This window comes from Martes martes, assembly GCF_963455335.1.
Source record: "Martes martes genome assembly, chromosome: 17".
NCBI classification, from domain to species: Eukaryota; Metazoa; Chordata; class Mammalia; order Carnivora; family Mustelidae; genus Martes; species Martes martes.
In genome coordinates this window covers 52,492,737-52,517,920 of record NC_137905.1, presented here as the reverse complement: position 1 = coordinate 52,517,920, position 25,184 = coordinate 52,492,737, and the positions used below count along the sequence as shown (strand labels likewise).

The following is a 25,184-nucleotide window of genomic DNA, read 5'->3' as shown; positions in this document are numbered from 1 at the left end:
TGTTGCAGAAAGCAAAAGCAGGACTTATGGGTGCTCTAAAACACGGATGGACCTTGGGGCGTTGGGGCAGGACTGGTGGACACGATGGAGTCAGAGTGAGCAGGTAGGAGATGTAGGTGGGGCTGGATTGTACTGGGCGCCTGTGTTTCCTATAGCCGGAGCCTGAGATGGGGATTTCTGCTCTGACATTATTGTAAGGGGAGAATTATAAGGGAGTGAGGGGGGCAGGGTGGGCTGTGAGAGCTCAGCAAACGTGGCCCCTGCCGGAGTCCCTTTCAGCCTGATCCCTGGGAGAGTTTGAATTACACCACGGACTTAATTCTGCCTTGGATCTCCCTGTCAGTTGGCTCTTGGCTACAGGCTGCTCCCAGAAGTAGGGGAACATGGGGTGCCAGGGCGGCTGTCTTTGGCTTAGGTCAGGATCCCAGGGTCCTGAAGTGGAGTCCCGCATTGGGCTCCCTGCTCAGCCGGGAGCCTGCTTCTCTCTCTGCCCCTCTCCCCAACTCGTGTGCACACTCTCTCTCTCTCTCTTTCTGAAATAAATAAATAAGATCTTTTAAAAAGAAGAAGAAGAAGTAGGGGGACATAACTGCTTGGGCCTGTCAGCTCCTTTGGAGGAGGCGGACTCTTTAAACCCAGGGGCAGCCAAGAGCCCAGGCAGGGGACACTCTCAGCAGCTGGGGATGGTCCCAGCATCCCAGCCAAGGGGATGTGGTGTGTACCAGCAGTGTCCACCACAGACCACAACTCCAGACCAGAGTTGGGAATTCCAGTCCCCTCCTGACTGGTGATGCGGGGTGCTCCTGTGGGATTTTAAGCAGGGCAGTTGCATGACCTGGACTTCTTTCTGAAAGATCCGTCTGACTCTTACGTGGCAGAGTAAGAAAGGGGGACGGGGGACGAGGGAAGAGGCTAGGGCAGCCAGCAAGCCAGGCAATTCTGGGGACTTGGACCTGGGGGTTGACAGCAGGAATGGAGAAAAGACCCAGGTTAGTGTTCGGTATGGGAAGCAGAGCAAACAGGGCTGCTGAGAATCTGCTTTCTTTTCCTTTCGTTCTCCCCAGTGCCCGAACTCAGACACCTTTCCCTCTTCCAGAATTCCCTTTTGCCTCCTCCATGCCTTTCACCCTTCCTGCAGAGGCTTGGAGCAGGCTTGGAGGCTGGCTGTGTGGTGAAGCTATGAATCTTCATGCCCAGACTGATCTTTCTCTGTTGTCTTTTTTCTCTGACTGCCACCCTAAAGTCAAGCTTCGATCCGCACCACCGCTCGCAGCCAAGTTATGAACGTCCTTCTTACCTGCCTCCAGGACCTGGGCTTATGCTCCGGCAAAAATCTATTGGTATGTCACCTGGAAGGGTGGGTATATTGGATGCTAGCAGGGGAGGGGGAGGTTGGGAGGATGACAGTTTACAGGAGGAACGAAGGGACTTTGAAATGTTCTTTTCTACTTCTGTATATGACCACAGTTCCATCCAGCTGGGCGGAGAGCTCAGGCTTTGTTGTTGGGCAAGCCTGGATCTGAATTCTGGCTCTTGTCCCTCCTAGCTGTGTGGCCTGGGGCAAGTAGATGCACCTCTCTGGGCCTTGGGTTCTGCATCTAGAAAAATGGGCATGTTATTATTCCTGCCTGGATGCAATGAGTCGGAGCCCCCACTACCTATTTTCTTCTCTCTTATACCTGACTTCGTTCATGCATGGATGCATTCTACAAATGTTTAGTGGGCATCCACCCTACGTCCTAGACTGCTGGGGATATGTCAGTGAACAAAACAGAGGAAAGGGTCCTGCCCTCATGGAGCTTGTCTTCGCAGGGGAAGACAGACAATAGATTATAATGATAAGAAACAAGACAATTATGTAGTGTGTTGGCAGTGGTAAGTTCTCTATGTTGGCAGTGGTAAGTTCTAGTGGGGTGGGAAGCAGAGTAGAATAAGGGAGATGAGTTCTGGGAGGCAGATATGAGCCAAAACGTGGAAATGAAGGGGGAGAGTGATGTGGATATATGGCGGTAAGGTATTACAGGGAGTGAGAACAGCCAAGACAAAGGTCCTGGGGTAGGACTGAGCCACTGTTTGTTCAGAAGGGGGAGACTATGGGGTGGGAGGAGATCAGGAGCACAGCTGGGGGCCTGCTAAGTTTCAGATGCCAGTGAGACATCCAATTAAGTGGATATGGCATTTGGATATAGGAGCCTGGAGCTCAGGGGAGAGGGCTGAGCCCCAGGACAGATGTGGGCGTCTTCAGCAGAGACCTAGTGAATGAAGCAGCATGTCGATTGAGATTGCCAAAGGAGAGAGAGTAGTCAGAGGGGAGAAGAGGGTCACGGACTGAGCCCTGACAGTGATAAGTAGGCAGAAGACTTCGCTCTTCCCATCCACGTCCTTTTGTGATTGGGTCTAGCTTTTCTCCCACTTCCAGCGTCCAGAGTCTACCAGTGAGTCTTGGATCTGTGAGGTCTAGCTGTATCTCCTTTATCTCATCTCAACTACCTGTAAAGCCACCCAGCATTGCTTACCCATAAATTGGATCTCTCTCGTAAACGTTAGCCTCATCCTAACCAGTTCCGTCTGTGAAAGCACAGGCTTTATGTGCTAATTACATTTTATTTCCGCGTATGCATGAAAAGAAATCTGTGACTATGCACCTAAACATGGCATCTGTCCCGGGCTCCAGCCACTTTTGCTTCCCCCAAGCCACCACTAGCATGGGCTGTGTCTTTGCGGGAATTAGAAAACGGCGCCCCCTCCTGGCTTGAGGAGGAAGTGCAGCCGAATATCGCCCCGCCTCCCCTTGCTCCCCCTGCCGGTTGCTTTGTGCAACGCACAGCCTGTGACATCAAGCCGATTTACCACAGCTGGGGATCTCTGGCCTAGTTCGTGTGAGGTTCTTAGCATATACTCAGTGGCGTCATATTATTGTTGTTGTTGTTGTTGTTGCATTAATATTGTACTACTATGGTATAGGGGAGGAGGGAGACCCCCTCCCCCCACTCCTGGATCCACTGTATCTTCCCCAGGGGCTGCAGAAGATGATAGACCGTACCTAGCACCCCCAGCCATGAAGTTCAGCCGCAGCCTCTCTGTGCCTGGCTCGGAGGACATCCCCCCACCGCCCACCACGTCCCCACCCGAGCCCCCCTACAGCACACCTCCAGCCCCCTCCTCCTCCGGCCGCCTCACTCCATCCCCCAGGGGAGGGCCCTTCAACCCCAGTTCGGGTGGCCCCCTCCCGTCCTCTTCCCCCGCATCCTTTGATGGACCCTCCCCTCCCGACACGCGTGTAGGGAGCCGTGAGAAGAGCCTGTACCACAGCGGACCCCTGCCCCCCGCCCACCACCACCCGCCCCACCACCACCACCATCACGCCCCGCCCCCCCAGCCTCACCACCACCACGCCCACCCCCCTCATCCCCCGGAGATGGAGACGGGCGGCTCCCCCGACGACCCCCCACCCCGACTGGCTCTGGGGCCCCAGCCCAGCCTGCGCGGCTGGAGGGGCGGCGGGCCCAGCCCCACCCCGGGGGCCCCGTCCCCGTCGCACCATGGCAGCGGGGGCGGAGGCATCAGCTCCTCCCAGGCCCCGGCCCTGCGCTACTTCCAGCTGCCCCCCCGGGCGGCCAGCGCGGCCATGTACGTGCCAGCCCGCTCGGGCCGCGGGCGCAAGGGGCCCCTGGTCAAGCAGACCAAAGTGGAAGGCGAGCCTCAGAAGGGAGGCGGCCTCCCTGCCGCCGCCTCGCCCACGTCTCCGGCGTCCCCGCAGCCGCCGCCCGCCGCGGCCGCCCCCTCGGAGAAGAACTCCATCCCCATCCCCACCATCATCATCAAGGCTCCGTCCACCAGTAGCAGCGGCCGCAGCAGCCAGGGCAGCAGCACCGAGGCCGAGCCCCCAACCCAGCCCGAGGCTGCGGGGGGCGGCGGCGGCGGCGGCGGCGGCAGCGGCGGCGGCAGCGGCAGCGCGGGAGGCTCCTCGGCGCCGAGCCCCGCCCCGGCCATGTCGCCGGTGCCGCCGTCCCCCTCGCCCGTGCCCACCCCCACCTCGCCCAGCGGCCCGGCCACCCTGGATTTCACCAGCCAGTTCGGGGCGGCCCTGGTGGGGGCGGCCCGGAGGGAAGGGGGCTGGCAGAACGAAGCCCGCCGGCGGTCCACGCTCTTCCTCTCCACCGACGCGGGGGACGAGGATGGCGGCGACAGCGGGCTGGGCCCAGGGGCGCCCCCGGGTCCCCGGCTGCGCCACTCGAAGTCCATCGATGAAGGCATGTTCTCCGCCGAGCCCTATCTGCGGCTGGAGTCTGCGGGCGCGGGGAGTGGCGGAGGCTACGGGGCTTACGCGGCCGGCAGCCGCGCCTACGGGGGCAGCGGGGGCAGCAGCGCCTTCACCAGCTTCCTGCCGCCCCGGCCCCTGGTCCACCCGCTGACGGGCAAGGCCCTGGACCCCGCCTCCCCTCTCGGGCTGGCCCTGGCCGCCCGAGAGCGGGCGCTGAAGGAGTCCTCGGAGGGTGGTGGGCCCCCCCAGCCCCCTCCAAGGCCCCCATCGCCCCGCTATGAGGCCCCGCCGCCCACCCCACACCACCACTCGCCCCACGCCCACCATGAGCCGGTGCTGCGTCTCTGGGGGGCCTCGCCACCGGACCCCGCCCGCCGGGAGCTGGGGTACCGTGCAGGGCTGGGCAGCCAGGAGAAGTCCCTTCCGGCCAGCCCTCCAGCTGCCCGACGCTCCTTGCTGCACCGCTTGCCCCCCACGGCTCCCGGGGTCGGGCCCCTCCTCCTGCAGCTGGGGCCAGAGCCCCCGCCCCCGCACCCCGCGGTGAGCAAGGCGTGGAGGTCGGGAGCCCCTGAGGAGCCCGAGCGGCTGCCCCTCCACGTGCGGTTCCTTGAGAACTGCCAGCCCAGAGCCAGTGGGGCGGGGGGAAGGGGACCCCCCTCGGAAGACGGGCCGGGGGTTCCGCCGCCCAGCCCGCGCCGGTCCGTACCGCCCTCGCCGACCTCCCCGCGGGGCACTGAAGAGAACGGGCTTCCCCTGCTGGTCCTGCCGCCCCCTGCCCCCTCGGTGGATGTGGAAGATGGCGAGTTCCTCTTCGTGGAACCGCTGCCTCCGCCTCTGGAGTTCTCCAACAGCTTCGAGAAGCCAGAGTCGCCCCTCACTCCCGGGCCCCCCCATCCGCTGCCGGACCCACCCACGCCAACCACCCCATTGCCCCCAGTGCCACCACCTGCTGTCGCCGCTGCACCTCCCACCCTGGACTCCACGGCATCCAGCCTGACTTCCTACGACAGTGAGGTGGCCACACTGACCCAGGGGGCCCCCGTGGCTCCCGGGGACCCCCCTCCGCCAGGCCCACCGGCCCCGGCTGTCCCTGCTCCCCCGGCGCCACAGCCTGGCCCGGACCCACCGCCCGGCACAGATTCGGGAATCGAAGAGGTAGACAGTCGGAGCAGCAGCGACCACCCGCTGGAAACCATCAGCAGCGCGTCCACACTGAGCAGCCTTTCTGCGGAAGGCGGCGGCCCCGCCGGAGGCGGTGGTGGAGGCGGTGGGGCCAGTGTGGCCAGTGGGCCAGAGCTCCTGGACACATACGTGGCCTACCTGGACGGCCAGGCCTTCGGGGGGAGTGGGACTCCTGGCCCACCGTATCCCCCGCAGCTCATGACTCCTTCTAAGCTCCGGGGCCGGGCTCTGGGGACCAGTGGAGGCCTGAGGCCTGGCCCCAGTGGGGGACTCCGGGACCCTGTCACTCCCACCAGCCCCACTGTCTCCGTGACGGGGGCTGGAACAGATGGGCTGCTGGCCCTGAGTGGTTGCACGGGACCCTCGACGGCGGGTATGGCTGGGGGTCCGGTGGCGATAGAGCCGGAAGGCCCACCAGTGCCCTTGCCGTCGGCCTCCTCTCTGCCTCGGAAGCTGCTACCCTGGGAGGAGGGCCCGGGCCCACCGCCACCACCCCTGCCCGGGCCCCTGGCCCAGCCTCAGGCCTCAGCCTTGGCCACAGTAAAAGCCAGCATCATCAGTGAACTCAGCTCCAAGCTTCAACAATTTGGGGGCTCCTCGGCAGCTGGTGGCGCTCTGCCCTGGGCCCGGGGAGGCAGCGGGGGAAGCGGGGACAGTCACCACGGGGGATCCAGCTACGTCCCTGAGAGGACCTCTTCCCTGCAGCGGCAGAGGTGAGCCAGGGTGGGTGGTCGGTGACGGAGGCCACAGGGGCCAATGCTGTGGGTACCAGAGTCCACCCACCCCATAGCTGCATCCTTGGAGGGTCCCAGGTGGTAGAAAGAAAACAGAAACGGGGCTGGCTTGCAGGAGTCCGTCCTCAGAAGCATGCTTTCCCAAATGCTTTAGCTCAGTAGCTTTTGTGGTCTCTTCCCATCACCATGACAACCCACACCCCATGATGAACAAAAAAGTTATCAACAAAGGAGATTGGAGCACAACTTGCTGATGTCTGTTTCCTTGGTGGGTTGTCATTTCTGACAGTCCCTGAAATCAAGTCCCTTGAACCCGGTGTGGCTCAAGATTGAGAGGCTCTAGGGCATAGTGGTTTGCTGTGTGGGCCTGGAGCCCAGCCTCTTGGGCTTTGGGCTCAGCCCGGGACGTCTAACTGGGAGACCTCAGGCAAAGAAACCCACCTCTCTGTAGAAGGTGGACAGCATTGGACCCACCTAAAGGGTTTTCGAGAGGATTAAATGTGGGCCTCTGTTGTAACAGGAGTTGGGGGAGGGGAGGGGCCTCTTACCAAGGCCCAGCAAGTGTAGAGGGAAAAATACAGGATAGTGAAGAAGTTTCCTAAAGCAGCTAGCTTAGCCAGGATCGCCACAAAGTTCGAGCTCATTCAAGACCTTCTAGTCTTAGGGCAAGTAGAGTCACATTCCTGATTCAGGCACAAGGAGAGAGTGAGGAGAGGTCTCTTAATCCCCTTGCCCCTGGCCGCCTGCAGAGCTCACTCTAACTCTGAGGGTCTGATGTCCTTATGGTGATGTCTGAATGCGGTTTTCTCAAGCCTTTGAGATCTTAGGGCAACCGGCTGATTATTTCTAAGTATTCTGGGTGGAGGAGAGGATGCTTAATGTAGGCGAGATGCACTGCTATTGCTTTAGCACCTACTGTGCACTGGGTGCCCTTCCGAGTGACAGGGACACCGTAGGGGACAGGACAGGCAAGGCCCTGCCCTCACTGAGCTCATAGTCTAACGAGGCAGGGATGGGAATGGTCAGAAAATGCCTTGCAATAAACCAGCAAGATGAGCAGAAGCTTAAGGAAGGGAGGGAGCAGATCCCATGGCTACATGGAGGAAGTGAGCTAGGCCAAGGTAACAGCCCGTTCAAAGGTCCTGAGGCAGGACTGTTCTGAAGGAGCTAAAGGGATGAGGGGAACCTTTTTCTCCCCTTGTTTCTTCTCTCTTTCATCTCCCTCTCCTCATCTCTCTCCCTCTCTCTCTCTCTCTTGTCCCCATCCCCTTCCATCTCTCTCCCCTGAATGCTCACCCTCTTTTTGTTCCTCTCTCACCGTCTCCCTGTCTTCCACTCTGCTGTGACTGGCCATAACCCGATAGGCAGTATAGAGTAGTGGTTAAGAGCTCAGACTTTGGTGCCATATAACTGGGCTCTGCCACTTCCTGGCTGTGTGTCCTTAGGCAAGTTACTTAACCTCTCTGTGCTGCTGATAATAATAGTAACCTGCATCAGGGCTGTCATGGGGAATACACTGAGATGCGATATGTAAAGCACTTAGAACAATGCCTGGCACACGTGAGCATCAGTAAGTGGTGGCGATTATTATTATTATCACTTAATGTCTCTTTTTCTTTCATCTCTCTTGACTGTCACCCTCTCCCTGTCCTCTCGTTCTTCTCTCCCTTCATTTCTGTCCTGACATCTGTCTCACCCCCTCGCTCCTTCTATCTCTTCCCATCTCTCTCCTCCACTTCTCTACCCGCCCCCGCTCCTATGTCTCTTCTCTCCCTACGTCTCGACCTCTGCCTCTTTCTCACCCCGCCATTGCCTTCCAAACCCCCTTCCTCCACCCTTGCCCCTTTGTCACCTTCCAGACTCTCCGAAGACTCCCAGTCCTCGCTCCTCTCCAAACCTGTCAGCAGCCTGTTTCAGAACTGGCCCAAACCACCTCTGCCGCCACTCCCCACAGGAAGCGGGGTCCCCCCTTCAGCCGCTGCAGCGTCGGGGGCCACCTCACCCTCAGCCTCCTCCTCCACGTCCACCCGCCACCTCCAGGGCGTGGAGTTCGAGATGCGGCCGCCTCTGCTCCGCCGGGCCCCCAGCCCCTCACTGCTGCCCGCCTCGGAGCACAAGGTCAGCCCTGCGCCCAGGCCCTCGTCCCTGCCCATCCTGCCTTCCGGACCCCTGTATCCGGGCCTCTTTGACATCCGCAGCTCCCCAACCGGAGGGGCAGGAGGTTCCGCTGATCCTTTCGCCCCCGTCTTTGTGCCACCACACCCCGGGATGTCTGGGGGGCTCGGCGGGGCCTTGTCAGGGGCCTCCCGCTCCCTTTCACCAACCCGCCTGCTTTCGCTGCCCCCGGACAAGCCCTTCGGCGCTAAGCCTCTGGGGTTCTGGACCAAGTTCGATGTGGCTGATTGGCTCGAGTGGCTGGGGTTGGCCGAGCACCGGGCGCAGTTCCTGGACCACGAGATCGATGGCTCCCATCTGCCTGCCTTGACCAAGGAGGATTACGTCGATCTGGGTGTGACCAGGGTGGGCCACCGCATGAACATCGACCGGGCTCTCAAATTTTTCCTGGAGAGGTGATGGCTGGCCTGGACGGACCAGCCCGTCCACAGAACCCCTGGGCCTACTGGCCTCTTGACCTCTGACCCCTGACCGTCATTCTCTCCCCCTGGGCCAGGGACTCTGCTAGAACTGCGCCCTGCCCTCCTCTCCCAAGGCCGGAGGTCACCAGGTGGCCTGATCCCAGCCAGACATTTGCACCTCACAGGAGGGGGCAGCTGAGACAAGACTGTGTGTGAAGCAGGGAGCAAAGGGGGGGGGTGATGGAGGAAATCACAGAGGGGGATGGAGGAGGAGGGAAGGGTCGGTTCTGGGGAGGGGGGAACAGACAGAGCCATAGAGGGTCAGCCCTGAGCCTGATTGGATGCGGGTTGTCCCCGGCCGCAGGGGAAGGGGGTGCCCTCAGATTCCACCACCTGCCGCCCCTCTAACAACCCTTCCCCCCCTCTCCAGGCCCCTGGGCTCTCCCCACCTTCCCCTCTCCCCAGCACATACAGCAGCCGCCGCTCCCCCCCACACACACCGCCCCGGCCTCTTGCACGCTCCTTTGCACGCCTGCTTGCCTCTCCTCTCCCTGGGCTACAATTTTGCACAAATTTGCCCTCTCGCTGTCTTGCACACTCCGCCTTCGCTTCTGGCTTGCGAGGCCCTCTCAGCGCTCAAACACCCCGTTTCCCTAGCACACATTGCATTTCTTCTTCCACGTTCCATACCCTTCCTGTCTCAAACTCTTGCCTGCGTACTCTTCCCTTGGTACCTTCCTTTACACACCTCACTCCTGAAAATCTCTAAACCCTTGCTGCAGACACACTTGGGACACCCTTTTCCCTACCCACTCACAAACTCTGTGCACACGTATTTATTCTGTGGGACACACCTGCCTTGACTCAGTTCTTGTGCACTTACTATCTCATGCACGGCTCCTGACACGCTTGTGCCCATCGTCTTTAAGCATTTCTCCTTCTTGTTCTCAAAGCCCCACGTTCTGACTCTCCACGCCTCTCCGTCTCACAGTGACACTCCCATGCCCTTCCCTGCCCCTCCCCCCCCCACACCATCACTTCTCCCGCATCCCGCACACCTGCCTCCCAGGAACTGCTTCTCTCTCATTCCCTTCCTCTTTGCCAGGTTCCCACTCCTGTGCACCCTTCTTTTCCAGATCTGTGTCCTGCCTCATTCTCAGCTCATTTTGTGAGCTTTCTCGCACACTCAACTCTTGCGCACACGTCCTCCCCAGCTCTCCTGCCGCTCTCTTGAAGCCATGTTCCTTCTCTAACGTTTCTGCACACCGTGGCTTTGCTGCACACTCATTCTTGAGTCTCTCCTTGTTCCTGTTGGCTCCCGGACTGTTTCAATCTCCCTGGGGGGATCTCAACCGTCTCTCTCCTTTTGCACACTTGTCTCCTTCCACACACTCTTGGGCTGTACTGTCGTTTCTTTTCCTAGCATCCTTGTTTTGTGCCTGTGCAGGAACACCTCTTCCAGACATTCTCACCCTGCCTGACTTCTCACCTCTTGGACACTCCTTTCTCCTGGCAAGAGAAGACCCTATGCACACTCCCCTCTTGCTCACCGTGCCTCCACGCTTCCTCTTCTCGCCGCTCCAGTCTGTGACCTCTTGCACATCCCCCCCTCCTCTCGCTCTTCCTAGACCATCTCTCCATCCATTTTGCACGAAGATCCTTCCCCCTCCAAACCTTTCCTTTTCTCCAAGGAATTCCTCCTCCCTCCAGCATGGCTGTTCCCTTCCTGCACGCTTCCCCACTTCCTTTATTCCTGGGGCTTGGGAATTTTAAGCCACCCCTTCCCCTGCGAAGCCCCCTCTACTACTGTGGGTAAAGGGGGGAGGGCATCGCCCTCAGGTCCCCCCCATGTTCAGCTGCCAAAGAAGGGAGCTCCCCCTCCTTTCCCCAAGCCCATTCCCTCTCTGCTGCCCCCTACCCCCGAGGGGGGGGCGCTCCGTCCATGGGGGGGGAGGGTGCTTGCAGCCCTCTCCCCTCACCACGTCAGGGATCTGCGGGGAACCTTGTGGGAGGGTCGTGGGAGGGGGGAGGGGTAGCAAGGAGGGGGCAGAGGTCATGCTGGGCCCCTACCCGCCCCCTCCCCCTTGTCGGATGCCCCCCGCCCGCAGGGGGCCTGCGCGGCGCCCGTCTATCAAGGGCTTGTTCATTTTGGATGGGTGCCGCGGGGTTGGGGAGGGTGTAGGGGGTGGGGGGGGAGGAGGTCGGGGTGGGAGGGGGAAGGGACTGGATGGGGGCAGCGCGGGGCGGAGAGGATAAAGCAAAAAGAGGAACAATAACAAAAGAAAATACAAAAAAAAAAAAAAAACTAGAACACACACAAAAAAATCCAGAAAAAAAAAAAAACCTGAAATAAAAGCCCGAGAATTGTCTTCCAAGGGGGGTGGGAGGAGAAAAGAGGAGGGGGGCGGATGAGGACGTCTGGTTCTCGCTGAGACTGATCGGCATTGGTTGAAAGCCCCGGCGCCCGGGTCTTCCCTCTCGCGAGCCTCAGTTTATCATTCAAGGGATTGGGACCCAGGCGTCCATTTGCAGGGACTGGGGGAAGATGAGGGAGGCGGGATTATATTATGGGGGTTCATCCCTACCCCCCATCACCTCCCTCCCCCTGACTCCCCACCAAAATTTTGCAGAGAGAAATGGCTTTTGTACCAGGTCATTCTTTATAATTAAACTCACAGTATCCACCCCCTCGAGCCGGCCCCGCCTCCTTCCTGGGGAGGCAACGCCCCCTTCCCTCGGGGGGTTCCGGGTGGGTCGCCCGAGCCCGCGGGGCGGTGCGCATGCGCAGCCGGGGCCCGCCCTCTAAATGTTAGTCTTCCTCGGTCGGCTCCGCCCCTAGAGCCTCGAGCATGCGCCGCCGGACAAGGGAGCGGCGCAGGTGCAGGCGGTAATCCGCCAGCAGCAGCTCGTCGTGGCGCACCAGCGGGTGTGCGTTCCCGCGGAGGCGGACGCCGGAGCGCAGCAGACGCGAGCGAGTCTGGAAGTCAGTGACGGTGATGAGCCACCTGCGAGGGGGCGGGGCCAAGAGGACAGGGACGGGGCGGAGACCGAAAGGAATCGCTGGTGGTCCCAGCCCCGCCTTTGATCGTCGGAGGGTCCCTGCTTGGTTCCTTCTCGTTCGTTTACCCACTGCGGTTGCTCAGCTCGTCGCGCTGTCCCTAAACCCCTCAGCAGCCCTGCCGTCTCGCCGAAGTCAACCCGTACTTCGATCCTTACGCGGGTCATTCTAGGTCCCGTCTTCTCTCAGCCTGGTCCTGTCCCCCAGTTGTGGTCTGTCGAGGCTCCATCTCTTCAAACCGCCGTTCCAGGGCCGGGCCCCCTTCAGCGTGTCTCTCGGGCCTGTCCCCAGATTTAGGTTTCTCCCGGCCTCGCCCCCAGCTAGACACTCCAGGCCTCTGACCCTCTAGATCTCTCCTGGTCCCCACTCCCTCAATGTGATGGGTCCAGGCTCCGACCCCACACCTCGGTGTTACCTGTCCGGGTCACTCAACGTCCATTTCCTCACTCCAGGTCCCGCCTTCTCTCTGATCTCACCTGGCCCTCCCCCTTCACCGCTCTCACTCTCGGCTCGAGCCCATTCCCGCTTCACTTCTCTCTCCGCCCCATCGCCCCGCCCTTGCACCCATCAGGCCCTTCTCCAGACCACACAGCCTTCCCTTCCCGGCCCCGCCCACTCGGCGCCTTGGCCCCTCCCCACCGCTCTCAGTAGGCCACACCCCTCACTCTCACTCCTGGCCACGCCCCCCTCGTTCCTTCGGGACCGCGACCCCGCCGCAGGCTCACCTGTCCCGGCGCCCCGCAGTCCCACAGATGACATTCATATTTTCAAAGCGGATGCTGCTCACGCGCCCGCTCTCCATGGCGCCAGGTAACTCGGCCTCCAGAGCCTCCAGCACCTCTAGGTGGGTAAGGTCCTCCTCTGGCTGGAGGAGTCAAGAGAGCGTCAGCACGAGACAGTCAGGTTCCGTCCAGGTTCCTAAGCCCCTACCTTAGACCCACTTGCAGGACCTGCCAGAATCTCAGGTGGCCTTTGCGAGGCAAGACTCACACTCGATGTATGGAGCCCATCGCTGTAGTCAAAGCGGGGAGCACAGGTATCTCTGAGGTAGAAAAGCATTTACCTGTCCTTCTAGGTCATTCTCCAAAAAGCAATTCTCAAGGAGCCGATTTGCCAATGTACAGGTGGCTTAAATGATTTACCAATTTGGCCAACCTTACCAAAAATTTTTCCAGCAACCTGCGCTGGATGGCAGGCTTTTGGCAACTCTCGAAGATCCTGCAAGGATTAAGGTTGCACACTTTTCCTTTTATGTTCCTAGTAGCATTTTAAGGAATATTCCGTTGTAAAATAATAATAATAATAATAGGGATCATAGGGGTTGTGACTTCTTGCCATTCAGAAACATTGACCACTAACCACATTTTCAGCAAGAGATTACCATGTTGAAGGTGATATACTATGGTCATAACATATAAAATTGCTGATGAACTGGGATGAAATCATGAAACTGGTCACCTCCAGGAAGGCAAGCTGTGGGTGTATGTGTGGGGGAGGTGGGGTCTCCTGTTCAGAGCCACAAAGAAGACAAGGACAACAATCTCTGTTGGGCTAAAGTCACACAGATGGGCTGAGGGAGTGCATCTGGGTCCTGTGCCTGGCGCATGGAAGCATCCCATTAAGGTTTTAATTTACCAGCAAGAACCTAGTAGATACCTCCTCTGACTGATGGTAGGGATTACCAACAGATTTGGACACTGAATCTCCAAAAACAGGGGCTTTATCTTGAGTCTTTGCTACATTTGCAAACTTTACAGAATTTCATGGTAGATGGATTGAAAGGACTCCCTGTGTCCTCAGTCTCCCTGCTGTCTGTCTTTTGATCTCTGCCCTGCTCTGGCCCTTTTCCTCCCTTCTCTTTGCCTCTCTGGGATCAGCAGTGATAAATATGATGATTGATCCCCTGACAAATTCATAATCAATTTTTAGCAGCCTAAAACCTGGTGCCAAGCCCACAGCTGGTAAGCCGCCGAGTCTAGATTTAAGCCTTGTCCACCTCATTTCTGAGTCAGTTCTCTTTCTATCCTCCCAGTGAAACTGTGCAGAAGGCTCGGGGCCTGGGGTCCCAGGAGCAGGCGCAGGGGCGGGGCCACTCACTGAGGTCTCCACGCACAGACAGAGAGGCTGGGCAGCGGGTGGTGTGGGGAACTTCCGGATGCACGGGAGCTCTCGGTCCAGCGCCTCGTATTCTGCAATGACCTGGCGCAGGTACTGCTTTCTGGGGAGAGAGCGAGCGGGCAGGGACCTCCGAGGTCAGGGGTTGCTGACATCGCACTCGGAGGAGCTGAGATCAGAAGCCTTGGGGCCAGGGGCCACTCACGAGGATTTGACAGGCCTGCCCAGGCTCCGGGTTGGCGTCTCCTCTGGGGTCTCTAGGTCCACAAGGAGGGCTCCTGGGGATGAAGAACTCAGTGTCAGCGGTTCTGAGCACTCCTCAGACATTTTTTTGCCCTAAATGGGCATCACGAAGGGTTGTCCATGCCACCCCGAATAGCTCTTATGCCACCTACTAAGCTATTGCCTCTCGGCTCCAAACTCCCTTCTGCACCCACTCTGATCTCAGGGCAGGGACTCTACCAGCCCCCACCCCCCCCCCCCACCGTTTTTGCTGCTGCAACGGCTGGGTTTCTGCTAGGCTCTGCCTGTAGGGGGCGCTCGAGAGATGGGAGAGAGAGAGAGAGAGATCGCGAGGCTGGAGGAAGAGGAAGGGGCTTGCCAAGCATTTTGCTTCCTATTCCAGTCACCCCAGCCCAGCAGCAGCCTTTGAATCTAGTGTGTGGTTTTCCCAGCACTCTCAGAAACGGCCTCCTGATTGCAACTAGACTGATAACAGCTGCCAAATCTGAGCCGCTCTAGGCAACTCCTCCATTGACTAAAGGGTCTCTCTTAATGGCCAACTGCTGGTTGTCCCACATAACCCGTTTTGCCCCTCCTCTACAGTCTTAGAGTCTGACCAGCCGCGGGGCTAGATATAACGGTTCCCAGCATCCCTTGCAGCTGTGTGTGGCCATGTGACGGAGTTCTCACCAACTGTGTTAGGGGAGTGAGGGGTGAAACTTTGGAGTCATTTGTTTAAAAGTCGGTTGCTTGTCTTTGACTTGTTGCCCCTTCCCTTGTACTGGAATGGATGTAGCAACGAGCCAGCTTCGGCCGTGCTAGAGCAACAATATGGAGGGAATCTGGGTCCCTGAGTCATCTCATGGGGCTGAGATGTCCCACCAATCCAGACCACCTGCCTCCCGTCCCATGAGAGAAATACACTCTCTTCTTCATGCCATCATGTGTGGGGGTGTCTCTTTGTTACAGCAAATGAACAAAGAGGAAAGCAGCCCTCAACAGCCAGGCTGTTTATGTCGGACATAAACAACTTCACAGAACACCCACGTCAGCCAAGGCCACACTGTGACCATGATAGACCAAGATAAAAATAAGAGCAGAGTCATGTCTCAGCACCACACAACATGAACACCGTCCAAACCACAAAATGACCAAACATCCTCCTCTTGGTTTAGAGCTGATGCTGCTTCTTCCCCACCCACAATGTTCGCTCCATTCATCCCTCCTGCGTCATAGACTTGCCTCCACTTCCTGCCAGCATCCGATCCAGAGCAAAGCCTGCTTCCCCGAATTCTCCCAAAGTCACCTAACCCAGCAGCTCCCATAATAATAAGTCCTCCCTAACACCCTCCTACTAAGACATTCCATGTGTTACGGACTCCTTCAGTACAAGTCAGTAAACTTAGGGGTGTGCTGGTAAATGTCTAATTAATATCACTCTGTCTCTATCTCTCTCTTACATGTGCCCACGTGCGCACACACCACACCCACTGTAGCTTTTGCCGGTTTTCATTCTGTCAGTACTCCCACCATGACCAATTCCATGCTCCCCACAGTTATAACAACCAGCTTGCAAAATTTAACAGTCGGCTCACAAGAGCCTGTCTCCAGCACACAGCTATGTCACAGCTATGATCCTGGTGGTCTTTGACTGAGCTTGTACCATAGTAAGTCCCCTGCTCCAGTCCCCATCCTCCCACCTCCCATCTGTTTCCACAGGGCAGCTGGGGTGATCAGCCCATCACTACACCCCATGCTTGCGAACCACCAGTGGCTTCCTCTTGCCTTCAGGATATAGTCCTCCCTCGCTCCTCAGTGTGTGATCTGGGGAGCAGTAGCTTGTTTGAAACAGGATTTGGATGTGGGGGAACTGGTATAATGGGGGTAGTCTATGCTTCACAGTGCTTTGGGTGAGATGAATCTAGGCAGGTGTCAAAACTGATTGAAATATATTTCCGATCTCTTCGTTTTATGTATGCAACTTGGAAAACAAATTGAAACAAAAAAGAAAGAAACACAGTATTTCCCAGACCTACGGGATCAGAATCTGCATTTTAACAAGATCTCCTAGAAGAAGTACCGGCCCTGTGTGTGGTCGCGACCCCTGTTGACCTCTCTAATCATTTTCTTCCAGCTATACTGGCTTCCCCTACATCTCTCCAACACAATAACCTCCCCCACATCTGTCCACATAATAATAATAACTATAGGTTTACAATCCCTTTTATTATTTTTTTAAAGATTTACTTATTTATTTGACAGACAGAAATCACAAGTAGGCAGAGAGGCAGGGAGAGAGAGAGGAAGGGAAGCAGGCTCCCTACTGAGCAGAGAGCCTGATGTGAGGCTTGATCCCAGGACCCTGAGATCATGACCTGAGCCGAGGGCAGAGGCTTTAACCCACTGAGCCACCCAGGCACCCCTACAATCCCTTTAAAAAGCCAAACCCTTGGGGCACCTGGCTGGCTTAGTTGGTAGAGCATCCAATTCTTGATCTCGGGATTGTGAGTTCAAGCCTTACACTGGGCGTAGAGCTTACTTTAAAAATAAAATAAAATAGGGGCACCTGGGTGGTTCAGTGGGTTAAAGCCTCTGCCTTCGGCTCTGGTTGTGATCCCAGGGTGCTGGGATCGAGCCCCACATGAGGCTCTCTGCTCAGCGGGGAGCCTGCTCCCCCCCCACCACTCTGCCTGCCTCTCTGCCTACTTGTGATTTCTGTCTGTCAAATAAATAAATAAAATCTTTTTAAAAAATTAAAATTAAAAAATAAAATAAAAAGCCGATCACTTCAAAAGTGTTTTCCATTGCATCCTCACGACAGCTTGCTGAAATAGTGCAAGTTAACAAATGATGAAGCGGAAGCACAGAGAGATCACGGGACTTGCCCAAGGTGGCGCAGCCTTAAGTGATAGAATCAGGATAAAAATCTAAGCATCTGGATCTAGACTCTGTGTTCTCAATCTCCCCAGTCCGCTGCCTCTCACCCGACTCTGTCTAGACCAACTGCCCTGCTCGCCAGGAGCTCCCAGTCTGGTGAGGGAAGCAGTCACTGTAAAGGATGATAGAATATACAGCGGAGATGTCATGAGGTGAAGGCGAAGCCTAATCTAGGGGCAATCAGGGAAGGCTCCTTGGAGGAGGTAATGTCTACAGGAAGACCCAGGGAATAAGGAGGAGCTTGCCAAATAAAGAAATGGCGGGGGCGGGGGGCGCCTGGGTGGCTCAGTCAGTTGAGCGTCCAACTCTTGATCTCAGCCCAGGTCATGGAGCCTACTGAAAGGAAAGACAGAGAGAGAGAGAAAGAAGAAAGAAAGAGGGAGGAAGGAAGGAAGAAAGAGAAAGAGAGAAAGAAAAGAGAAATGGCAGGGGAAAGTTTGTTTATGCAGAGGGACCACCAGGGACTAAGGTTTTTAAGCAAAAGAGAATATGGTCGTCTGCAGCAGCTTCTCAGAATTCCCTTCAGCCCAAGACTAAGGCATGGTTATTGCATTTGTAGGTTATTAATTATTTGTGAGATGGTGTCCACCCTCTCTGTCTGCCCTCCCTATGTGGGAACAGGCTGGGTCATTTCACTAATCGGGCACCATAGGCAAAAACACTGGGGACCCACGGGCTTTCTGATGGCTGACGCCAAAGTTCGCACCCTAGTGAGTTAAAAATGTTTCTGGTTCCAAAGTACCACAAAGTCAGCCACAAAACTGAAATACTGATCTACAAAAGTGGCCAACTAGTCAACTCAGTTCCACTCAACTTTTCTGGAGCTCTACATAAATTCTATTTATCAGATGGGTGCCTCAGTCTAGGTTAGAGATGATATGGGGCAGAGATCACCAAAAGAGGCCTTCAAAGACCCTAAAAGAGACCTGAGGACAGGGACCCCTGGGTGGCTCAGTTGGTTAAACATCTGCCTTTGGCTCGGGTAGCGATCCCAGGGTCCTGGGATGGAGCCTCCCTGCTCAGTGGGGAGTCTGCTTCTCTCTCTCTCTCTCAAATAAATAAATAAAGATGAAATCTTTTTTAAAAATAAAAGAGGGGCGCCTGGGTGGCTCAGTGGGTTAAAGCCTCTGCCTTCGGCTCAGGTCATGATCTCAGGGTCCTGGGATCGAGCCCCACATCAGGCTCTCTGCTCGCAGGGAAACTGCTTCCTCCTCTCTCTGCCTACTTGTGATCTCTGTCTGTCAAATAAATAAATAAAATCTTTTAAAAAAATAAAAATAAAAGAGATCTGAGGACAGAAACAGTGTCTGTTTGGCCATGAGGTCATTTGCTATGCCTGACATGGCACCTGGCACAGAGGCTCTTGGAACAGACACCAAGAAAGGATCCCCACTCGGCCATTCCCATCCTTCTTCCCCCATTTGAGAAGGGTGCATCCCTTGCTCATGCAACTCATGGGACCGTCACCAATCTCATTTCCTCAAAGGTATCCCATCCAGTTTAAACCAGCGCCTTCCAGCCCTTACTGTTCATCGCAATCACTTGACAAGCATTCAGAAAATATAGATGCAAGGACCCAGATCCTAGAGATTCTGGTTAAGTTGGCTCTGAAGTGAGGGTGGGCATATATATATATATTTTTAATCCTTTCACCTGATGTGAGGACCAGAGCTGAGAACTGCTGACAAAAGTAATCATGATAATCTTTTGCCAGGGGTTGAGTCAAGAGTGAGTGGGCGGGGGCGCCTGGGTGGCTCAGGGGTTAAAGCCTCTGCCTTCGGCTCGGGTCATGATCCCAGGGTCCTGGGATCGAGCCCCACATCAGGCTTTCTGCTCAGCGGGGAGCCTGCTTCCTCCTCTATCTCTGCCTGCCTCTCTGCCTACTTGTGATCTCTGTCTGTCAAATAAATAAATAAAAATCTTTAAAAAAAAAAAAAAAGAGTGAGTGGGCGACTTGAGTGCTGGCCAATAAGATGTGAGGAGAGATAATTTGGGAGTTTTTAAGATGAAGAACTCGGCAAGTGATACCTGGGACTGTGGCAGCCATTTTGTGGTAAGTAAGCTGGTGTGCAAAGGAGACACATCCCAGGCCTAAAGGCAGTGAGATAGAACCTGGTCCTCAGTGGTATCACTGAGCTGCTGACTCAACCAAACCCAAGCCACGCCCCACTTCTGGGCTTCTGTTTGGGTGGGAATGGTCCTCCTATTCTTTATACTACACCAAGTCCAATTTCTATTGCATGCTAGCCGAATGCATCCTCACCAAGGTGCTACTCAATGAATGTTGACTGAGTGCATGAATGAATGAATGAATGAATGACCCTGCTAAAGTAGAGTGCAGGTAGGGAGCCCTGGAATGTGAGGCTGAAGTTGACAGCGGGTGGCCGACCACACGGGGTCTGAGGCTGAGGGGTTGGGACTCTATCCTGGAGGTGATGAAGAAGGAAGGAGAGGTGTGAGCCGAGGAGAGACAGGGTCAGCGATGGTGGTCAGAAGACCCTGCAGGAGCCAAGTGGGGAATGGGCTTAGGGGGAAAAACTGAACCGGGAGTTAGGTAGAGAGAGCATCCATGTGGAAGAGGACAAGACCTGAGTTGGGGCTCTGGGGATGGAGAGACAGGCAGAGGACAAAGGGAGTGGTCAGGGAGATGGGGCTGCAGACTGATGGCTGTGGGAGGAGACGGGAAGGGAGGGCCAGTACCGGTGGTCTAGCCCAGTGACCAGGATGGTAGTGGGACCATTGAGGATGGGAAGGAGGGAGGAGGAGTGACTTTGGGGGAAGCTGTTGAGCTCAGTGTGGGAGAAAAGGAGAGTGTGAGGGACCAGGGCAGAGCACCTAGGGAGACAATAGCCTCAGAAGGGTGGAGAAGGCCCCAGAGGCTCATGGGAAATGTCGTTCTGGGTCCAGACCACGGACCAGGGAACTGCAAACAAAGGCTCATGACAAATGTAGTTTGAAGTCCAAAGGGTGTTGCCCATGAATCTGGTCAATGTCCGGAGTCTGGGGTGGCTTTCTGGTAGGCCAGTGACTAGCTTAAGGCCACACTGCAATCCAAGGTTACCACATGGGGCATGGATGAAGGGCCCCCCATTCTCCCCAATACACACAGTGCTCAGTACCTGCCTCCCTGTGCGTGCTGGGGGAGCACAGGGTCTCCACCTCTTGCTGCATCCTGGGAAGGTGGGTGGGGGATGTCTCAGGAGGATGGGGAGAAGGGCCCTGACTGGACCACCCACCCCAGCTCGTTCTCCCCACTGCTGTCTCCTCCTCATCTCTGAAGCCCCGGGGGTAAAATAAGGAAGAACGAGAAGGCTGAGGCCACGTAGGAATCTGGGTTCCCCTAACCTCTGGAAACCCACTGAGTTCCAGTCCCTGTGAGCCCCGACTCCTTCTTCGCCACTTTCCTGCTTCTTCGTCCGTTTTTCCCTGTCTCCTCAACTCTCTGCCTCTCCCTGGCTCTGTCCCTCTCTCATCCTCCTTCTCGCCCCATCTCTCTGTCCCTCTCCACCTCTCCCCCCATCTTTTCCCCCCAATCTCTCTGCATCTCTCGTCTACTCTTTCCCTTGATTTCTCTGCCCTCTTCCTCCCCACTGCTCTCCCCCTCCCTCCCTCCATCCCCCCAGTCTCCTTCTCCCCTAGTTTCCCCAACATCTCCCCAGCCCTCCTTCCCTCCTTCTCTTCATAGTGTTCTGCCTCTCTCCAAGCCTACCATCCTCTCTCTGTCTCCCTATTTCTCTCCCCGTCTCTTCCCAGTCTCCTTTTCCCATCTTTCTTCACCTCTCTTCTCTCATAACTGGCTCCCCTGCCCTCTGTCATCCCCTTTCTGGTCCCACTTGCCCTCCGATCATCCCTGTCTCACGCAGGAACTGGTTAGACACAGGCCAGATTCAAACAGAAACTGGATTCTGTATGGGGGAGGGAAAGGTGGACAGGGGGCCTGGTCGCCATGGTTCCTCCAGAAGGAGGGGGAGGGGCTGGGAACTCCAACTCTGGGTCTGAGGAAGGAGGGAGCTGAGATCCTGAACCTCTGGGTTAATGGGAGGAGGGAGTGAGAGACCAGATTCCAGGATCCAGAGGTGGATGTGGACGGTCTGGGGACTCCTGGGCCCAGGTGCAGGAGTGAAGGGATTGTGCCACACAGGTGTTCCTTAAGCATGTCTTTCTTTGTGTCTGCAGAGCAGGAAGTGTGAGAGAAGAGGCAGGACTTTCTTAGTTATTCTGTCTGTCCTCCCCCCTCTGTCCCTGTTACTTATATCTCTAGTACTCTATTCTCCCCTTCAAGATGGTCTCTGCTTTGACCTAATAAGCACAGACTCTCTGCTTTCTAGGGAGTAGTGCCTTGATTTTCTGAGTGATTTCTTCAGGAGTGAGCTTAAAAATCAACCCAGGATAGAGTCCAGCCTTACACTTTTACTGTACCTGTTATAAAAGAGGATCTTTCTTTTTCTGCTAAGCTTGCCGGGCTGGTAGAGTCTAGGTTGGAGCTGCTGGGAGCTCTCATAACTATATGGGGAGAGAATGCGCCCAAAAGCAAAGACAACATGAGGAGAACAGAGACCAAAGATGCAGATTCCTGATTGGGATACCTAGATCCAGCCATGCCTGAAGCCTTCATTTACCCAACTAATTCCCTCCTTTGCTTCAGTCATTTGAGTCTCTTGTCATTGGCAATTAAAACAGTGCTCACTTAAATAGACCCAGTTTCATCGTCAGTTCCTCTGTGGCCCTGTCTCCCTTTCAGCACCCTCATGTCTTTCTTTCCTATCAGGCTGTCCTTCTCCATTTCCAGCGGCCAACTCCAGCCCTATGGGACAGGGAACATCTTTCATTCCCATGACCACAGGCACACCTACCCGCCCCAGCCTCTCAGTCTCCAAGCTCCAGCCCTCCTGCCTCTTCCTACTGCTTCCTTTCCTCTTCATTCCCACAGCCCTGACACTCAGGCTTCATCCTCTCCTGCCTGGACCCTCGCTACAACCTTCCTCTTGCCCTCCCCTCCTCATTCCTTTCCCTGCAGGGTTCCAGAGGCATCCTTCTGCACCCAGAGCTGACCCTGCCCCTCACCAGCTTGCAGCCCTCCCATGGCTCCCCGGTACCCCTGGACAATGATGCAGTCTCTCAGCCAGGAATTTGAAATCTGCAATCTGGTCCCTTTCTCCTCTCCCACCTCGCCCCTTCAAACATTCTCAAATCCCTCCCACCCCACTCCTGTTTTCACTCTTCACATTCTGTGCCTTCTGCCTAGAATGCTCTTCCTCAATTCCCTAAGCCCAAATGCTCTCACCCTTTAATAAGAAGCCCAAATGCCCCCTCCTCCAGAACCCTTCTTTGACACCTCCTCCTCCTCCTAGCTGTGTTTTTTGTCTCCTTCCTTTGCTCATTCTTTGTCTCCTTCTTTCCCAGACTAAACATGGTCCACTCTGTCTTGCTCAGGGGTTCGGTCCTGTGTCTACATGCCCTGGCAGACCAGCAGCTAGATAGAGAGACTATTTCTCTCTATCGCTGTGGCTCATGCTCAGCAGCCCCAACCCCACTGGCCCTCAACAGACCAGCATCAAATGCTGTGTCCAGACTGTGCAACCTTAGGCAAATGTCTTCCCCTCTCTGAGCCCAGTTTTAGCCATCTCTTCTGGAGCTCTTTTTTTCCCCTCTTTGGGTGTTCTCCTCTCGCTCTCTTTCCATCTCTGTCTCTCTCATCTTCCCTCTAGAGTCTGGGTCTCTATGTTTCCATCTCCCTGTGTCTCCATTTCTCTCTGTGTCTTTATTTTTCTTCCTCTCTCATCTCTGGAATCCTGCCTCATCTCGCTCTATGTCTGAATTTGAATTTCTATGTCGTGTGTCTCTTTCTTTGTTCATTTCTTATTCTCTGTGTCTCTATAGCTTTCTGCACATCTCTGTCTCCGTTGCTCTATTTCTCCATCTCTGTTTCTCTGTGTCTCTCTATCTCTCTGTCTTTTTCTCTGTCTGTCTTAGCCCCATATGCCTCCCTCTACCATTCACCTCATCTCTCTTGGGCCATTCCTGTCCCACTCCCTTGCCTGGCTCACAGCCTGGGACACAAATCCCTGAATTGGCATTTTCTTCCTATTCCAGAAATTATGTCACTGCCGCAGTGGGGGTGGGGCTGTTTCTAGCCCTGGTCAAAGGGTTTGCCTCCCTGCATCTTCATCCATACAGGCCCTAGCCAGCTTGGCCAACTTCTTGGTGTTTGTTCTCTCCAGGGGCAGCACCAGAAGAGGTGAATCTTTGTTTACACACATGTGTGCATGTCTCTGGGTGTGTAGCTGCATCTATTTCCAGGAATATTTGTGTGTGAATCTGTAGGTATTTATGCAAATTCATCCAATCACTCATCCATCCACCTACCCATCCACCCACTGAACCATTCACCCATCCAACTATCACTTCATCCACCCATACATGCATCTAATCCTCCAGTCATCCACTCACCCATCCATTCATTCATCCATCCATCCACCCACCCACCCACCCACCAATCCATCCATCCATCCATCCATTTATCCATCCACTCATCCACCCATCCATCCACTCATCCATCCATCCATCCATCCTTCCATCCACTCATCCATCCATCCATCCATCCTTCCATCCACTCATCCATCCATCCATCCATCCATCCATCCACTCATCCATCCATCCATCCATTTATCCATCTGCCCACCCATCCACCTACCCATCCATCCATCTATCCATCCACCCATCCATCCATAGACACATTCATACATTCCTCTATTTATTCATGCACTTGTTCACTCCTTCATTCAACCAGTCCATACATATTGGGTCCCTACTGTGTGCCAGGCAATGCATCAGGCAGCAGGGATAAAGCAATAAACAAAACAAAGTGCTTCCCCCATAGAGCTTATGTGTCTGGCAGTCCTCAGTGAGCCAGACTCCCTGCTGCCCCAGGCCTCCAACAGGCTGTTGCTTCTTGCTGGAGCACTTCTCCTCCCCTACCCCATCTTCACCTGGTTTATGCCTACTCACCCTTCTGAGTTCAGTTCAGACATTACTCGGTCACTTCCTCCGGGAAGCCCTCTGTGACATCCTCAGACACACAAAGCATTGATTCTAACACATATAGTTTTTTTCTTAAGTTGTATTTATTCAAGTAATCACTACTTAACCCAATGTGGGGCTCAAACTCATGACCTCAAGATCAAGAGTTGCATGCTCTTCTGACTGAGCCAGCCAGGCACCCCCGAATAGATATTTATTTGATGACTCTCTGTCTCCTCTACCAGACCATGGGCCCTCGCAAGACTTGGATTTTTGTCTGCTTTGTTCCTGGCTGGATCCCTGGTGCCTAGAGCAGTGCCCTAGCACATAGTAGATGCTCAGTAAGTATTTTTCGAAGAGATTTTTTTTTTTTTTTCAGAGAGAGCGAGCACACGAGCAGGAAGGGAGGAAGAGAGAATCTCAAGCAAACTCCATGCTGAGCGTGGAGCTCAATGCTGGCTTGATCTCACGACCCTGAGACCACAGACTGAGGTCAAAACCAAGAGTCTGATGCTTAACCAACTGCCACCCAGGCACCTATGCTTAATAAGTATTTAACAAATGACAGTATGGATGGAATGAAATGAATATGAAGGATTGTCTCCTGGTTCCCTCCCTGTCCAGTACTCTATGCTGTACTACACTCCCAGAAGCTGTGACAGGCAAGGTCCTCAAACTTCCTGGAGGCAAACAATGTAGAGGCTGAATGCAAGGGTCTAGATTCAGACCCATATGGTTTTGAAACTCACCTCTGACACTTCCTAGGCATGTGACCTCAGGCAGGACATTTCCTTTTTCTGAGCCTCAGTTTCCTCATTGTCAAATGCAGTTAAAAAGTATGTGAGCAGGCATCTGGCTGTCTGTCAGTAGAGCATACGGTTCTCGATCTCCAGGGATAAGTTCAAGCCCCAGACTCGGCTGCAGAGTTTACTTTGAAAGAGAGAAAAAGTACATGAGCAAATGCATATAATTACTAATTATGACAATACTAAATACTAACCATTTTTTCTAAGCACACTGTATGAATTTAATCCTCAAAATAACTTAATGAAGTGGAATCTGGGCTTTTAAAAAGC

General features: G+C 55.4%; 2 protein-coding genes across 3 annotated transcripts in view; one reads left to right on the top strand and one right to left on the bottom strand.

Moving 5' to 3' along the window:
• Positions 1-8,754, top strand: part of SHANK1 (SH3 and multiple ankyrin repeat domains 1) — a gene marked incomplete at both ends in the record, with an annotated part of 40,836 nt that extends 32,082 nt beyond the window's left edge. For both annotated transcript variants that reach the window (XM_080828859.1, XM_080828858.1), the window contains 3 exons: positions 1,244-1,340; positions 3,018-6,159; positions 8,040-8,754. In XM_080828859.1, coding sequence (XP_080684985.1) covers positions 1,244-1,340; positions 3,018-6,159; positions 8,040-8,754 — 3,954 coding nt within the window. The remainder of the gene's footprint in view (positions 1-1,243; positions 1,341-3,017; positions 6,160-8,039) is intronic.
• Positions 8,755-11,565: 2,811 nt separating this feature from the next.
• LOC308358555 (uncharacterized protein C19orf81) lies at positions 11,566-20,879 on the bottom strand (the record flags this gene model as incomplete). The annotated part of the gene is given in 7 exon segments (XM_080828786.1): positions 11,566-11,761; positions 12,540-12,679; positions 13,912-14,032; positions 14,135-14,207; positions 20,212-20,260; positions 20,820-20,861; positions 20,865-20,879. Coding segments are annotated over 7 exon segments (636 nt in total).
• Between the last annotated feature and the right edge of the window lie 4,305 nt (positions 20,880-25,184).